The sequence below is a fragment of the Gopherus flavomarginatus genome, chromosome 2 (assembly GCF_025201925.1).
Source record: "Gopherus flavomarginatus isolate rGopFla2 chromosome 2, rGopFla2.mat.asm, whole genome shotgun sequence".
Classification (NCBI taxonomy): domain Eukaryota; kingdom Metazoa; phylum Chordata; order Testudines; family Testudinidae; genus Gopherus; species Gopherus flavomarginatus.
In genome coordinates this window covers 81,601,736-81,619,374 of record NC_066618.1, presented here as the reverse complement: position 1 = coordinate 81,619,374, position 17,639 = coordinate 81,601,736, and the positions used below count along the sequence as shown (strand labels likewise).

The following is a 17,639-nucleotide window of genomic DNA, read 5'->3' as shown; positions in this document are numbered from 1 at the left end:
ATCTATATAGCTACATACATAATCCCCATAGTATTAGTAGCTTTTTTTACGTATGTTTTACACAATGGGGATCTGATCTCAGTTATGGCTTCTAACTGCTATCATTATATAATAATTATTAAATATTTAATAATAAAAACAATTTCTGGAAGGTAGTTGAAAGCCTGCTCTTGTTCTGTATTTGGTTTTCTGATTAAGTGGATTTGATAAGGTGCTCGTAACTTGCTAGGAGTATTCCATAGCCCAAGGTACTTATAAATGTGAGACAAGGCCTTGACTGTAAGAACAGGGTCTACGAAGTAGATCTTTTGTTCTAGCAAGATGTTAAAAAGGAAATCTGTGGCATTTTCATTGAACAGCAAACTTGCAAAAATATTGACAAGGCTGTAGAAACATCTAAGTTGAGTTAGACTCACAACAATAGTGGCAAGTCAATAGAAACGTCTGTGCTAACTGTGAAGAATGGAGATATCAGCATAACAATAAAAAAATCCAAAATGTTGTTTCTGAGCAAGGCAAAAGGCACAAAAAAATGGTTTTTCATGTCTTCATTTCAGATTCTTCACTTCATATTAGAACTACATAAAGCCAGATTTTTTCCCCATCTATTGTTCTTATGTTATATTGAAGTGTAATGCTTCTTACAGCAGCTGCAATACCTTGGATATTCCAGCCAGCTATGATGAGATAGGTACAGAACAGTTGAATACACTTGAAAGGCACTACTTCTCTTGAGATTATCAGGCAACTAATGATTATGCTAGAGCATCAGCTCAGCATAAATTCAGGTCTTCTCAGCAGAGGCTGATTAAATGGACTGCAGAGTGAAAAGTATGTGTGTTTTTTTTCTTTGTGAGATAATAGTAATAGCCTCTTTCTAGAAATGTGTACGTGTAATGTGGGAATGTATGTAATATTTTATTGTTACATTTAACATTCTGAACTCTGCTGGAGAAGAGATGGTGAAAACATGGACTGGACAGAAGAGAGGTTTATGCTCAGATCATGAATGTGGTAATTATTTCTCTTTAACTGAGTGATTGAGCAGTTTGTCAAGTGAGACCAAGTTCCCATATATCCTAGTATCTACAGTAGAGTCTCAGGACAGGGTTGTCCACGGACTTGATTACAAAGATATAGGGTAAATGCAGTCTAACCATCCTCATATCCAAGTTGAAAACTTAGGCCTACATTTTCAAGCAACTAGCCATTTTGGTGCCTCAATTTTTGGGTGCCTAACTTGAGGCACCATAAAGATTTTCAGATGGTAGCTGCTCAGAACTGTCTGTAAATCAAGACCCCATTTCAGGCACTCAGAAAGTGAAAGAATAATAATCTTTACTCTCACTCCACTGTCTGTCTTGTATATTTGAGGCATGGACTGTGTTCTTCCATGTGTTTGTACAATGCTTAGTACAGTGAGGTGTCCTTATTCTGACTTGTTTCTTTGGGTGGTACTTAGTATAAATATTAAATAAATAAAAGAAATTACCTGTAGATATTTTGAGGTCATTCACGGTGAATGGTTCATTTCCAGCCTGTCTACAGTCCAAAGCTTTTGTAGTAATAACAAGCTTGTTATGTGCTGCTTTGCAATCTTTAGGCTACGGAAGAGTTAAAGACATATTGGCTCCTCTTCACTGTTTCCAAATATCAGTTAACATGAAAACAAGAGCTATACAGTAGGATAACCTTTTCAATGACTCTTCATTTGTGGAATAGAGATGAGGTTGTGTGAAAGCACTGTTAATAAAAAAAACATACTCGTGAGTCACCAAGCGATGTGTAAATTGCTTTACACTTGTATCAGAATTTTGCGTAAGGTACTGTATCAGGAAAAGTTGCAGTCTTGTTAAAATTCAAATCACCAAAAAATAATACCCGCCCTTCATCCCCAGACATTTTATCACCCCCCCTGACAAATGTGATTTGCGTGATTGAATCAATATTTTTAGAATGGCTTTCAGTGAAAATTTAGCCCTTTATTTTATCTCGTCTATAAAATATATTGAGAAAAAAGTGCTTAACGAATGGACTGCATCTTGTTGAAAAGATACAGGCTGATAAAGTTTCCAAAGAGCCCACTACAGGGCCCGTGCTCACATTCTTAATGGGATTTGCACGTTTACAACTCCCTCCTGCCACTGGTGTTATTTTTTAAATCTATAAGTAAATGCAAGGCTCTTACAAGGTGCCAGTATTTCAGTCCTGCAGACCAAAGCTTTCTCCTTGTTCATGAGACAGGTACAAACCTTAGAGAGACAAACTGGGTGAGGTAATATCTTTTATTGGACCAACTTCTGTTGGTGAGAGAGACAAGTTTTCAAGCTTACACAGAACTCTTCTTCAGGTCTGGAAACAACAATGGAAAGTATAAACCTTATCAGCCAAGGGCAAGTTTCTCCACACTATCCTGCCAATGTGATTTAAATTTAACCTGGAAGACTCTTTCATAGGGGTAAGAAGGCAGTTCAAATACTACAGACATTCATCTCTTGGCCTCTCCGCTGAGACTACCAACAAAGGTGCCAGTTAGTGCCCGTTGAGATAATGGTGAGTTTGTTAGTGACATGCATACATGTTTACTAGGGACTGAATGGAAAACACACAGGCCATCAAACAGCTGTCCCTAGTGTCCCTAGTCCCAGTTACCTGCAACTACCTGTGTGAAATTTTAATGCATGACCTACAGGTGAAAAGCTTCACATCTTAAGTAATCGCCTCAGCTATCCAGCTCCCCAAGCCCAAGGGCACTTAGAAAAAGCTGTATCTATAGTCATATTAGGGTTTGGGATGTTAGTCATCAGTGCCAGCTGTCTGAACTAGGTCTTGTTGTTTTCTCTTGCTTGAATTGGCTTTCATTTCCAGCTGTTAATTGTAGGGGATATGAAAGATCCCCCTCTAACAACTCTTTCACCCTGCCTTTTCTGCTTCTGGCTGAGAGCAGTGAGTGCAAAGCTATATAAGCAAAATTATGGAAAGAAAAAAATATATTAAAAAAATCATTTTAAATTTTAAAGCAAAGTACAAATTTAAAGGGAAATCTGTCTCTAGCAGAAACCAACAGCACAGCATTCTTTCCCCATTGAACTGATCCAATTCTTATCACAACAATTCTATCTCATATGCTTGCTACTTCTTAGAATTTCATATGGAGTGTATGAAGGATATTGGGGGGTGTCTGTATTGTTTTACTAATATTGTTCATCTGTCTGTTTTATTGTGATTGTGTTGGTTGCTATATGATTACATAGAGGTTAATTCCTCCAGGACTGGTTTGCAGGTAGACAGGAAAGTGGACAAATGCTTCTGATAGCTGCATGTGCGCTGATAATTAAAGAACAATGCAGAGAGAACTGTTTGGAAGTCCATCCCTGTGCAGACCTGGTTAGGGTGCTCAAAGGAACTTTGAGTGGATTAGAAATGTGTCAGCAGTTGAAGAGCTAGGGAGAGAGGGAGACAGAGACTGCAGGTTATCCCCCCACAAGGTTGGGGTACATGGGATAAAGTAGGCCTATCTAAATTTTAGGTAAAATAGAAGTGCATAAGGATGTCTTGCAGGGCTGCCTAATTCAGTTGGGCTTGCTGAGCAATCAGGGTTCATACACACAGTGCTGTACCCCAGGACCCGGTCAACTAGTGGGATTGCACTAATCCCAAACATGTGATGGACTAGCTTTAGTGATTGTGCTAGCAGCTGTAGCATTGTTTTCTTAGAGATAAATTTTAGCAACAGGCAGAGCAGGCATATAGCTGCCGTGAATTTCTTTTGAAAATTCATCCCACCCTTATACATTGTTCATGCAATGTCTTGTTTGATAGTAGCCCAAAATAGCAGGTGGCACAAGTGTTCTGGTCCAACAAATCTTAAGGCCACAGGCATGACCCTATTATTAGTGTCTTTAAGAAGTAGGGTTGTCAGGTGTACAGTTTGCGACTGAAACACCCGGGCTCAAGAGGACCCTGGCGGCTCCAGTCAGCACCGCTGACTGGGCTGTTAAGTCCGGATGGCAGCACAGCAGGGTAGGCAGGCTCCCTGCCCAGCTCTGCGCAGTTCCCAGCAAGTGGCCAGCATGTCCAGCTCCTAGGCAAAGGGGCATCCAGGGGGGCTCTGAGCACTGCCCCCGTCCTTAGGCGCTGCCCCAAGTGCCAGTTCCACAACTTTCATTGACTGGGAACCTCAGCCAATGAGAGCTGAGGGGGTGGCACCAGCAAAGCCCCCCGGCCACCCCTCCGCCTAGGAGCCAGAGGGACATGTCGCCACTTCCCAGGAGCCCTCTGAGGTCAGCACCACCCAGAGTCCACACCCTGGCCCCCCTCTCACAGCCCCTGCCCCAGATCTGAGTTCCATCCTGCACCCAAACTCCCTTCCAGAGTGTGTTGCCAAATGTCCCAGCACCTGAATTCAGCAGGGCCTACAGGTATTGAGGTGAGCTGTTGCAGACTGAAATAAGTAAACCTTACCCTGAGTCTCCTGCTGGACACTGCCATGTTGCAGGAAAATGGCCTCTTTAGTGTTACCAGCTAAAAGTTGGAACACCTATGAGAGCCTGTAAACTAGTTTCCCTCATCTTTTCCTACTGGTTGAGCAATCATTAAAAGAACTTCCATATTTTGAAATTAAACCTAGCCACTAGGATACTTCACTTGGAAAATAATAGATTCCCCAAAGGCTATAGTTAATGACAATCTTGCATTTATATAGCACCTTTCATGCCAAAGGATCCCAAAATGATTGGAATATGTATACTTGAATCACTTTGCCCATCACTGTTTCTCTAGCGTGGAACGCAGCTGCTGTCTAATGGTGTACAGCTACACTATACAACAGTCAAAGCCAGGAAGTGATGAAGAATGCTGCTTCTGACCTGAGGGACGCTGCGGGCCTTTCCAAACCAGGCGCAGCATAATTGTGAAATATGCTGACAAAGTTAAACCAGAGACAAGTTAGACTAATGGGGTTGATGCTATTGTAAAGTGCTGACTGCTGAGAGGAGCTGGCAGCTCATGAAGAATTATATAGCTTGTGGTGTTATTGACATTGCTTCTCTCCATATAGATTTCTTGCATAATGCACTGTTCTGACATGCTGGCATGATGTATCATCTCAATAACATGGAAAGTCTGGGAAATTCAGAAAAATGGGCTTTATTATAATATAATATATGTGAAGGGAAGGATTTCAGTCAACCACAGGCCTGAAAAAGCAGATATTTTCCTTTCGCAATTGACACTCGGATTCTTATTGTCTCTGTGTCCAACCACATCCCTCCATTTGCATGTAGTGCACTCCCTTGAACAGTCTCTCTTTAGCTCTGCCCTTGAACACTTAGGCCTAAATCCTTCTGCTTTCTGCACTGACACAAGGAAAGAGGAAAGGGAACTATTTCCCCACATCCTTGTGGCAGCATAATAGAGCTGATGAGACAGAGCCAGGGAAGATTTCTTAGGCCTTGTCTACACTAAAGGGAAAAGTCAATCTAAGCTGTGCAATTTGAGTTACATGAATAGCGTAACTCAAATCAATGTAGGTTAGTTCTACTTACTGCGGGGTCCACGCTACGCAATGTCGACAGGAGAGGCTCGCCAGTCAACTCCCCTTACTCTTCTCAATCAGGTGGAGTACAGGAGTCCACGGGAGAGCGATTGGTGGTCGATTTAGCGGGGTCTTCATAGACCCGCTAAATTGACCATTGATGCATTGATCGCCACAGCCTCAATCCTCCAGTAAGTGTAGACAAGCCAGTTTAGATACTAGCAGCAGAGGTCTTACATACTCGTGAGAGAGTCCCTTTGAAATGGATAGTTTGCGGGTAAGCAGTGTGTTTGCCATTAACTTGACGGATAATTTATACATTTACAAGGAATTGGTTTAGTAGATTAAATTCAAGAAAACGTTGGGTGGTTGAAAGGGTTTAAAGATATTTTGGATGTTTTCACTCAGTTGGTGCACGGTTGTGCGAAAGGACCACTCATCTGCAAGTGGATCAGATCACTTTCAGTTCAGAAGAAACTCAGGTGCTTGGTCATGAGTAGAGAATAGTTTATTCACCAAAAAAAATCAGTTTTGGTCTACCCAAAACTATGTGCAAATGTAACACAAATTCACCTAGTTTTGACCAATTTTTTTTTCTTCGGGATTTAGGCACCATTTACCAAATGCAGAGTGTAGGATGTTGTCTCTCCCTTTATAGCCTTTAGCCCAATGGTTAGTGCACTCATCTTTTTCAATCCCATTGGTAGGGATTTGAACTTAGATCTCTCTTAGATGGTAGAAGAGTATTGCACAACCCCTGGGGCGGCTTTTTCTCACTCTCTCCTGTACAAGGTGTTTCCCTTAGTGTAAAACACTTGAGTACTCATTGGGCCAGAGAGAGAGAATTAGAATGACTCTATAACCCAGTGGTTAGGGCACTCCCCTTAGAGGTGAGAGACACAAATCTTTTCATGTCACTGCTCCAAGGGCTATTTAATTATTTATACATGGTGGAAGAGCTTTAGCAGGAGAGACTGAAAGAGCCCTACACTTGGATATCCCATAACCCCATGGCTAGGACCCTCTCCTGCATTATGGGACTCCTGTCTTCAGATTCCTTGTCCATGTCAGGCAAAGGGTGGGGCAGTTGAACCTGGGTCTCCCACATCCTGGGGGATTAGTCCTGCTTTGAGCAGGGAGTTGGACTAGATGACCTCAGGAGGCCCTTCCAACCCTGATATTCTATGAAAAAAAATGCCCGACCAACTGGGCAAAAGGTAATAAGGAAGGCTTCTCTAGCTCTTCCTCCTTTCACTGCTACCATTTTGTGAATCAATGCCCTTCATTTACTTTGCTTTCATGTTAAAAACTGGCCATAAACTAAATAATTTGACATTTTTTTTCAAATTGCTGAGTTTTTAATTTTTATTTTATTTTATTTTGAATTTTTGGATTAGGTTTGGGTCAAACCAGTTGTGTTTTTTCAGAACTGCCAGTGAATAAAAAAAAAATCAGTTGTTTGCCCAGCTCTAGTTGTGAGTTTGTTGTACCAATTATATTAGACCAGTAAAAACCAGCAGGATCTTATTAAAGGGGACAAGGCAAAGATGCCACATTTATTATTATAACAATTTATGACTAATAACTAATATCTTAATTCTTATACACACACATTATACCTATTACCTATACACACACACACACTCACATTATAATACCTACACACACACACACACACACACACATATTCATCAGGTGTTCTGCAGCTGCTGCATAGTTACCAGTCCTGAAGATAGCTTAATTTCATAGCTTGATTTTGCAGCTTGGGTTCGTAGCTTGTGGCAGCTAACTGGCCAGGAAAGCTGGGCACAAGGACAAGCTGGATCTTTTTTGGGCAGGCACTGATGTCCTTCCATGTTGGCAGCAGAATGTTACCCAGAGTTTCTCATCTCACCCTTTTTTTTTTTTTATAGGCTTTTAGTTTGGATTCAAAGTCTATAGGTCTTGCTGTGTCACGCTGCCTTTGGGTTTAGATTGATCACCCATCAATTGCAGGCGTGACTTTCAGCCTTGGACCTGGCTTTGATCTTCCTTCTGTTGTTCTGTTGTCCTTTTCTCTTTAGGGTGGATGCTTCTTACTTTGTTTAGGGCTGTTGTCTAGGTCCTCAGCCGTTGGTATTTGAACTTTATGTCATCAGGACAGGCTGGGGCTGGAGGTTGATTTCATCATTCATACATACCTCATTCACACATCTAAACTAAACTAATAAGATTACAGCAGAGTTTGCAAAAATGAAGGTTGGAGGAAGCTTTTACAAAATGGAGTGAGTGTTTTAAAATGGAGTTTGAATTACAATATGGAACAGAAGTTACAGTATAGGCAAGTGTAGTGAATGGTGAACAGAAGTTACATTAATAAAGTGAACAATTGAAAACAATTTCATTTATCAGTTCTACATTGTCCCCCTTTTGACCCTTCAATCCAGGGGCATTGAATGGGTCACACTTATGTAATTGTTTTAAAGCAGAACCAACATAACAGTTAGGATTACTAATAGGACAATGAGGGGATGAAAAATTATATTTAGAACTGCTGACCAGGTGGGCTGCTTCTACAACACTTTGCCCCTTGATTTATGACCATTACAGTAGTTGTTGACATTGTAGGGCAAGGTGATATGTTGCAAACAAACCAAATAATTATAACTAGGTGAATATAACTAAACCTATTACAATTGACTAAACACCAGATATAACCTACACATAAATGAAAACAATTATAGTTATAATAATTGGGAATACAATAAAACCATTACAATCATTGGGTACATTGACAAATAAAATGAGGACCAAGTTTGATGCAGCAATAGCCATCAAACAATAAAAGTTACTGAAGTCAGGACCTTTTTAAGCACACACAGCAAATAAGATTTTGTAGGAGGACCACAGTTGTCATGCAAGGTTAAGCTGATTTGGACTTAAACTAACATTTTGTTGCTGAAATGTTGCAGAATCCCCTATTTTTAACAGTCGTTTTCAAGAGGTTTCTGGGGACCTGAAAGATGGGGCCTTACAATTATGGGCCAAGGTCTTACAGGTTATGGGGGCCCAAGAACTACCCTTTAGGGCTTGGGGGAGTAGAACCAGAGTGTATAGAGGAAAGTGTGGAATTAACAATATAAGCAAATGTAACTAACAATACAAATGTATCAATAACAAAAATTAACAGCAAAATGAATATTAGATAACCTAACAAAAAATAAACCTGATGCACTGGGGACCAAATTTTTTGTTTTGGACACAAGTGGTGATTGCTAAGTTGGATGGACTTGGGGGAAGTAGAGAGAGGAAAAGACATTTGTCCTGTCTAGTGTAGTATTTCTTTTTCTTTTCTGGACCCAATGCTAGCACAGGACACCACTAGAGACAGACACAGAACATGCAACACAGAACACTGAACACACACCACTAGAGACAGACACAGAACTTGCAACACAGAACACTGAACACAGACTTTGTCGCGACACTATAACCATGGTATTTTATAACTCTTCAGCTGGTACCAGCTCTCCTGATGTTCTGGTTCAGAGCCTGAAAAATAGAAGCTTAGAAACAAATTAGCACAGTGCTCCCACATGGCAGACCCTGCTCAGTCTTTGCCACAGTGTGTTTGGTACCTGGGGCTGCACAAATGCTAATTAGGTGGTTCATTTCTTTGTGACTTAAAATTTTTTATTTTAAAATCCCCAGCCACTTTGCCATGGCCTGGAGGTTTGAGGCAGAAGCAGGCACTGTTGTTACTGTTGCAATGGCATTTTGGCTGTGGGAGGAGGAATCTACCCAAATATTCCCCTTTCCACTTTCCAGAGGGGTCCCAAAAGTCTACCCCTTCTGGGGTCTCATATGTTCCTTTTTCTGACATTACTGCTGCTGTAAGATGTGAGAGTGCTGTTTTAACTCTCTGTACTCGACCTTAAGAGCATCTAACTAGGTTTGAGTACGACATACATTTTTATTTCTCTGCTTTTGCAGCAGGGGTTTGTAAATCTTGGTGCAGTTTTTCATTTTTAGAGGCTGTTAGGTGGAGGTAGCTGTCATTACAAGCCTCCCACAGCAGCCAGATCCCTGCAGCATCTCTTTTTGTTGCATTTGGGGGTTTACATGAGGATATATTGGGCCAACCTATCCTCTAGGTCCGAAATGGTGCAGATATCTGCAAGGGCTTGTTCAGTCCAAGGACTGTGCCCATATCTTTGAAGGATTTGTTGAAAAGGCGTTATCTCTTTTATAAAAGGTGAGGTAGAACCTACTTTTGACTTCATTTCTTCCTCTAGGACTGTTTTCCCTTGCCTTTTCTTAAACATTTTTAATTTTGTTCAGCAAGCAGCACTGTCTGGTCCCTGAGACCCTCTTGTTGCCCCTGATTTGATTTTTTTTTTCTTTCTGCTACCTCTTCGGAGGCCAGCAGATTTTGTTAACAATTTTATGTTTTCTGCTACCTACGCGGAGGCCAGCAGGTTTTGTTAACAATTTTATGTTTTTCTGCTACCTATGCGGAGGCCAGCAGGTTTTGTTAACAATTTTAAGTTTTCTGCTACCTACGCGGAGGCCAGCAGGTTTTGTTAACAATTTTAAGTTTTCTACTACCTCTTCGGAGGCCAGCAGGTTTTGTTAACAATTTCAAGTTTTCTACTACCTCTTCAGAGGCCAGCAGGTTTTGTTAACAATTTCAAGTTTTCTACTACCTCTTCGGAGGCCAGCAGGTTTTGTTAACAATTTTAAGAGCTCTTTATTTTCCTGCTACCCACACGGGGGCCAGCAGGTTTTGGTTAACCAAGAATAGAACCGTGCTCTGTAGAGCCGGTTGTGTGCACACAGATTGGTTTACAATAAGTGAGGCAAAAATACCAATAATCCCCCTTTCGCTATTCTCCGCCAAAATGTTGTACCAATTATATTAGACCAGTAAAAACCAGCAGGATCTTATTAAAGGGGACAAGGCAAAGATGCCACATTTATTATTATAACAATTTATGACTAATAACTAATATCTTAATTCTTATACACACACATTATACCTATTACCTATACGCACACACACACACACTCACATTATAATACCTAATACCTGTACACACACACATACACACATTCACACACACACACACACACACACACACACACATTCATCAGGTGTTCTGCAGCTGCTGCATAGTTACCAGTCCTGAAGATAGCTTAAGTTCATGGCTTGATTTTGCAGCTTGGGTTCGTAGCTTGTGGCAGCTAACTGGCCAGGAAAGCTGGGCACAAGGACAAGCTGGATCTCTGTTGGGCAGGCACTGATTTCCTTCCATGTTGGCAGCAGAATGTTACCCAGAGTTTCTCATCTCACCCTTTTTTTTTTTTATAGGCTTTTAGTTTGGATTCAAAGTCTATAGGTCTTGCTGTGTCACGCTGCCTCTGGGTTTAGACTGATCACCCATCAATTGCAGGCGTGACTTTCAGCCTTGGACCTGGCTTTGATCTTCCTTCTGTTGTTCTGTTGTCCTTTTCTTTTTAGGGTGGATGCTTCTTACTTTGTTTAGGGCTGTTGTCTAGGTCTTCAGCCGTTGGTATTTGAACTTTATGTCATCAGGACAGGCTGGGGCTGGAGGTTGATTTCATCATTCATACATACCTCATTCACACATCTAAACTAAACTAATAAGATTACAGCAGGGTTTGCAAAAATGAAGGTTGGAGGAAGCTTTTACAAAATGGAGTGAGTGTTTTAAAATGGGGTTTGAATTACGATATGGAACAGAAGTTACAGTATAGGCAAGTGTAGTGAATGGTGAACAGAAGTTACATTAATAAAGTGAACAATTGAAAACAATTTCATTTATCAGTTCTACAAGTTTCTCTACTTCAAACATTAAGTCAAATTCATGTCATTGAACTGACTGACAGCCTCAGAGATGGAGCCTTTTATGGCTATGTGAGTCAGTTGAATTCAGATCCCTTTGGCAGTGAGTTGAGGCTGAAAGTTATTGCAATCTAAAGTCTGCTTGATAGCCTGTATGAAGATATTTGGTGGTCTCTCTCTCTGTTCAGTGATTAGGGGACAGTGTGCATGAAACGGTTTGCACCATCATTCTTTGGCAAACTAAGCCAGTGGTTCTCAACCAGGTGTATGTGTACCCTGGTGGTACACACAGGTCTTCCAGGGGGTACATCAACTCTTCCAGATATTTTTCTAGTTTTACAACAGGTTCCATAAAAAGCACTAGTGAAGTCAGTACAAACTAAAATTTCATACAGACAATGACTTGTTTATATTGCTTTATATACTATACACTGAAATGTAAATACAATATTTATTGTCCAATTGATTTATTTTATAATTATATTGTGAAAATAAGCAATTTTTCTCTAATAGTGGCTGAGATACTTTTGTATTTTTATGTCTGATATTGTAAGCAAGTAGTTCTTAATTGTGGTGAAACTTGGGGATACACAAGGCAAATCCGACTTCTTAAAGGGGGACAGTAGTCTGGAAAGATTGAGAGCCACTGGTCTAAGCAAAGAGATCAAGAATGGAATGGATGAGGAGACTGAGCCTGTCTCCTCTCGTGGTGGTAGTACACCACTGTACTCTCTGTAGTACTGCAAGGTACATGGGCAGGGCCATGCGAGGATATTGCGGTGGTATTAGTAATGGTGCAACTGTTTGATAAATATATTAATTAACTGAAAGATTTCTGTCTCCAGAGCTGTTACTCTGGCACCTTTCATGAGCACAAATAATTCAGAGCATTAAAATAAATCTGTGTTGCCATAGGCTCCTTGTCATGGTTCAAGGCACCTGCACTTGTTTTGCTCCTCTGGGGTCCGGAAAGGGCACTGACTCTTAGGCTTCTGGCTCCCAGCTATCACCTCTCTTGGATAGAGACACACAGCTCTCTTCCTCCTGACTGGGATATTTCCAAGCTGCACAGCTCCCTGCCTACCCTGAATTCTCTAGCAAGGCAGACTGCCTAAACGGGCCTGCTTTGCTTTCTCCTCAGAAGCTACGAACAACATAATTTCCCACAGGGTAAGGTACCATACAGCTTTTTCCTAAGCAAGCACATGTATCCATAAGGTGAAAGCATTACAGAGAAAACAGATTAAAGCAATACAAGACCCCACACTCATGCTAATAAGCATACCAAAGATAACCCAAACCCTAAAGGTTTTTTTCTGTGTCGACAAATTCATAACATCGTTTGCTCAGAACCAGAACTCCCAGCTGCTGCTTTATACGGTTTGGGCCTTCGATCTTGGGAACGGATGATCAGCAATCAATGGGTTTCTCCTCGGGGAGGAGCTTCAAAAGGTTGGGTCTAGAGATGAGAATTTGCATTCCCCTCCTCCCACGTATTTCCTAGGAAACACTCAACTACAAGTTCACTTTTATCTGGCATATCATTTAAAAGAGTCCTTAGAAACTCATACCATTTCCCAGGATTTACATTAGTCAGGTCTCCTCCCTACACACGTTACACACAATCCCTCAATCATACATAAACATTTGCATTTTTAATACAATGAACTCCTAAAATACTTAAACTTAATTCAGCAAGGTTTGTCCAGGATATTGCAAGAAATTGCCATATCTGTCATACTCCTCACTGTTTTTATTCTTCATGCTTTTGATTTACTTTACTCTTTTCATGTTTTTATTGATTGCCACTTCAGCTAATATGCAATTTTCTCTCTGGGAGCTTAAGCAAGCATTTGCCTTTTTGCCCATTACAGATGTTGTTCACCAAGGATTAGACAAAGGAAGCCATCACTCTTCCCTAAGAGAGAGAATTTGTCACTTCTGTTGTCTAATGAGTGACTGACATGCCCATGTCTACCTCATTTTCGAACTGGTTTCTTTAATCTTACAGAATTATTAGTTCTTTTCAAGACTAGGCCAAAGTGTGTGGAAAATATAAATTGTTCCGTTGCTTGCTGCATAACCAATAATGCAGCAGAATGAAAAGCAGCAAAAACTACTTCTAAGATTAGAAACCAGCTACTGTATTTGTAGGTGTGTGTAAAGTACTTTTTGAGCAGTCTTATGGAAACATAGCAATACGTTTTGGTCTGATAGTTTCTTGCACAATTTTAGGGAATGGGGCAGGGGCATGAGCATCCCTCAGACACTCTCGGTATGTGATTTACTAGTCAGAAAAACAGGGATACGTTTTATATTTTACTTTCCAAGAGCCTGATTCTCCCAGCCCTTACTCATGCAAGTAATTCCAAGTGAATATCTTTAAAAGCTTTCCTCTTTTCCCCACCCATTTAATTTTTCTGTGTAACTTTGTTGCTTTGAAAATGCTAAACTGATAGCACTGGAGACTGAAATCCTTTAACTGTCTACAGAACAGTTGGTCTAGGTAGCAGCAGTGTATGTTACTTCATACTTCACCACTATTCTCAGCGTGGTCTGAAGGGACTAGTACTGGGATGCCCAGTCTCTAGGTTTCATCATGCTCTACAAGTATGAATTTTATTGTGTATCTTTACAGACCATGGCCTCTCTGCTGAAATCAGGTGTTTAATTTTGCCAATTTGTGTGTGTGTGTGTGTGTGTGTGTGTGTGTGTGTGTGTGTGTGTGTGTGTGTGTGTGTGTGTGTGAGAGAGAGTGTTAAAAGTTACATTGTGGTTGGAGAAGAGCAGCAGTCAGTATTATTCTTGTTATCTTTGTTACATGAAAGCACAAAGTTAGGAAGAAATGGGCAAAGGTGATAACATACTCATTAGACTAAGTCCCCCTTCCTTTTATTGTTTAAAAGAGCCTATGGATATAAAGCCACCTAGTGAAGTAACAAATTTCAAAGTTAAAGGAACACTGCAAAGATAAAAATGAGAGCTTCTAGAAAGTGCTGACCAGTGGATAGAAAAGCCAACTTCATCCTGGGTGTAACTTCATTAACGACAATGGAGTTGCAGTGAGATGTATATAGAGCATTGTTTCCCAAACCTGGGATGCCACATGTGTAGGGAAAGCCCCTGGTGGGCCAGGCCGGTTTGTTTACCTGCCCCGTCCGCAGGTTTGGCCAATCGCAGCTCCCACTGGCCGTGGTTCGCTGCTCCAGGCCAATCGGAGCAGCTGGAAGTGGCGCGTGCCGAGGGACGTACTGGCTACCGCTTCCAGCAGCTCCCATTGGCCTGGAGCAGCGAACCGCGGCCAGTGGGAGCTGCGATTGGCCGAACCTGCAGACGCAGCAGGTAAACAAACTGGCCTGGCCCGCGAAGGGCATTCCCTACACAAGCGGCGTCCCAAGTTTGGGAAACATTGATATAGCGTATAGACCCTAATTTACTTTTCACTGTGCTGTTTGTTAATTCATTGCATTTGATTCAGCATGCACTGCTCTCTTTCACTCACTGTGTCTGGTCAATTTCATGTCCTCATGCATTTCTGAGTTTGACTACTGAGAGCACTGTGGCTCCTCACAGATGCACTGCATCTCTCTACCATTACCTTTCCTTTATCTGTTTATTCACTCATTGAGTATTGCCTAGAACTTAAACTGTGAGATCTCTGGTACCGGCTTAGCGTTATTTCTTACAACTACACCTAGCTCAGCAGGGCCCTAATTCTTTTTTGGAAACTGTCTTATAAAAACAGAAACTACAAATACTAATGTGTCATTGTCTTTGGGTTTTCAAGAGTATAGGAAATTTCTTAAATCTGCCTCCCTCCTGTTTTCACATGAGAACACTGCTATTAACATTAGGGGGGTCACACACTTGGTAGCTTGTATAGGCTGAGCTTATTGCACTCGCCAAGGGCTCCTTGCATCCCTTCATTCCACTGCAGAAGCTCCCTGTGTGTCACACTCCCATCCCCCTCTAGATAAGGGACTCCATGCAGCCCCAGTCTCCCTGTGGCAGGGAATCCTGTGTGCCCTCCATTCTCCCTGTCTCCCATTCCTGGGACCTCCATTCTCTTCCTCGTGCCAGTGGCTCTTTGTGCACTCTCATTCCCACTTCCACTTATGCCCTACAGTACACTCATCTGCCCCAATGGTAGGGGCTCTGTGTATCCCCATTCCAGGGTCCCCCAGTGTCCCCCCCACTGGGGTTCCATGTGCTCCCAGTCCGCTCATACCAGGATTTGATTGGATGTGACATTCAAAAGTTATGTTAAAAAAGACAGATAATCTGACAGACAGACAAACAGAGAAATGCCATTGAGTTGCATGTAAAGGCTCACCAGCTCAGCCAATTCGCTTATTAAACGTTTTTTTTTAATAAAAGACAACCAGATTTTGTAGCTAAACTACTGTCTCTGTAAAGATTCTTCATTCATGTTATAGGAGTGTAATTTTGTTTTTTAATTTCACTTTCAATTTGATTCACATTGGAGCCCATTCCTGACAGAGTAAGAAGTCACTGAGGCAAATTCCCACAGCTTTTTTTTTTCTTTCTTTTTTTTTTTTTGGCAGGTTGACAGGACAGAAGTGATTCGAACCTGTATCAATCCAATCTTCTCCAAGTTATTCACAGTGGACTTCTACTTTGAAGAGGTTCAGCGGCTACGGTTTGAAGTCCATGACATTAGCAGCAACCACAATGGATTGAAAGATGCAGATTTTCTTGGTGGCATGGAATGCACTCTCGGACAAGTAGGTGTCTCTCCCCCACCCCCACTTCTGTTAGTATTGATACTAAATATATTGCTTTGCTGAAAGACCCATTGAGCGAAATTCATCAGATGTGATAAAATCGTTCTCCTTCACCACTTTGGTGCTTAATATGGGAATAATACACAGAGAGGTGTTGTTGATTTAAACTTTCTTCAGGTGCACCTGGGACATACGAGACTGTGACACATACTCCACCAACAATTTGCCTTTTAAGTTAAGGGCCCAGTTCTGCCTCACTTAACGTTGAGCAGTACTGCATTGCTCAAGTAGCCTCATTAAAATTAGTGAAACTACTTTTGGAATAAGCTATTACTCATATGATTACATGGTACATACAGCAAAGACTTAGGAACCTACTTAACTTTGCTCACATGGGTGAGTAAATGGGACTGTTAGCTTGCTTATAGTAAAGCAGGTGAATAAACGTCAGAATTGGGGCTCATATGAGTCAGGGTGGCAGAATCAGGTCCTAAATGAGCAATACATATTGTGCCAGTGCCTGCTTATGTAAAAGGAGACACAAGCAGCTTCTGGCAGGGTTTATTTCTAAATGGCAGGCTTTTTGCTCTGAAGGGTTGAGGTATATTGGATCCCAGCTTTATTCCTGATAACAGTACTAAGGACTGCCTTAGGGTATGTCTACATCTACAATTTTGCAGCGCTGGTTGTTACAGCTGTATTAGTACAGCTGTATAGGGCCAGCGCTGCAGAGTGGCCACACTTACAGCAACCAGTGCTGCAAGTGGTGTTAGATGTGGTCACACTGCAGTGCTGTTGGGCGGCTTCAAGGGGGGTTCGGGGAACGCGAGAGCAAACCGGGGAAGGAGACCAGCTTCGCCGCGGTTTGCTCTCGCGTTCTCCGAACCACCCTGCAAACCGCAGGGAAGGAGACCTGCCTGCACGGGGGTTCGGGGAACGCGAGAGCAAACCGGGGAAGGAGACCAGCTTCGCCGCGGTTTGCTCTCGCGTTCCCGGAACCACCCAGCAAACCGCAGGGAAGGAGACCTGCTTGCTCGGGTTCGGGGAACGCGAGAGCAAACCGGGGAAGGAGACCAGCTTCGCCGCGGTTTGCTCTCGCGTTCCCGGAACCACCCAGCAAACCGCAGGGAAGGAGACCTGCTTGCTTGGGGTTCGGGGAACGCGAGAGCAAACCGGGGAAGGAGACCAGCTTGATTACCAGAGGCTTCCTCAGGTATGCTGGGATACCTGCTTATTCCACGGAGGTCAAGAAAAGCGCTGGTAAGTGTCTACACTTGATTACCAGCGCTGGATCACCAGCGCTGGATCCTCTACACCCGAGACAAAACGGGAGTACGGCCAGCGCTGCAAACAGGGAGTTGCAGCGCTGGTGATGCCCTGCAGATGTGTACACCTCCTAAGTTGCAGCGCTGTAACCCCCTCACCAGCGCTGCAACTTTGTGATGTAGACAAGCCCTGAGTCTTGTTAAGTCATCATGCACCAGCTAAACTGAATGTAAATGAACATTTTGTG

General features: G+C 42.1%; 1 protein-coding gene and 1 long non-coding RNA gene across 7 annotated transcripts in view; both read left to right on the top strand.

The window, feature by feature from the left end:
• The window catches only part of CPNE4 (copine 4), a 433,913-nt gene that overhangs the window by 261,378 nt on the left and 154,896 nt on the right, over nucleotides 1–17,639 (top strand). For all 6 annotated transcript variants that reach the window (XM_050938446.1, XM_050938442.1, XM_050938441.1 and 3 more), the window contains one exon: nucleotides 15,947–16,126. In XM_050938446.1, coding sequence (XP_050794403.1) covers nucleotides 15,947–16,126 — 180 coding nt within the window. The remainder of the gene's footprint in view (nucleotides 1–15,946; nucleotides 16,127–17,639) is intronic.
• On the top strand, nucleotides 9,923–10,391 carry LOC127044095 (uncharacterized). Its single transcript, XR_007772393.1, has 3 exons — nucleotides 9,923–9,993; nucleotides 10,044–10,092; nucleotides 10,240–10,391. It is a non-coding gene; the product is annotated as an uncharacterized LOC127044095 (long non-coding RNA).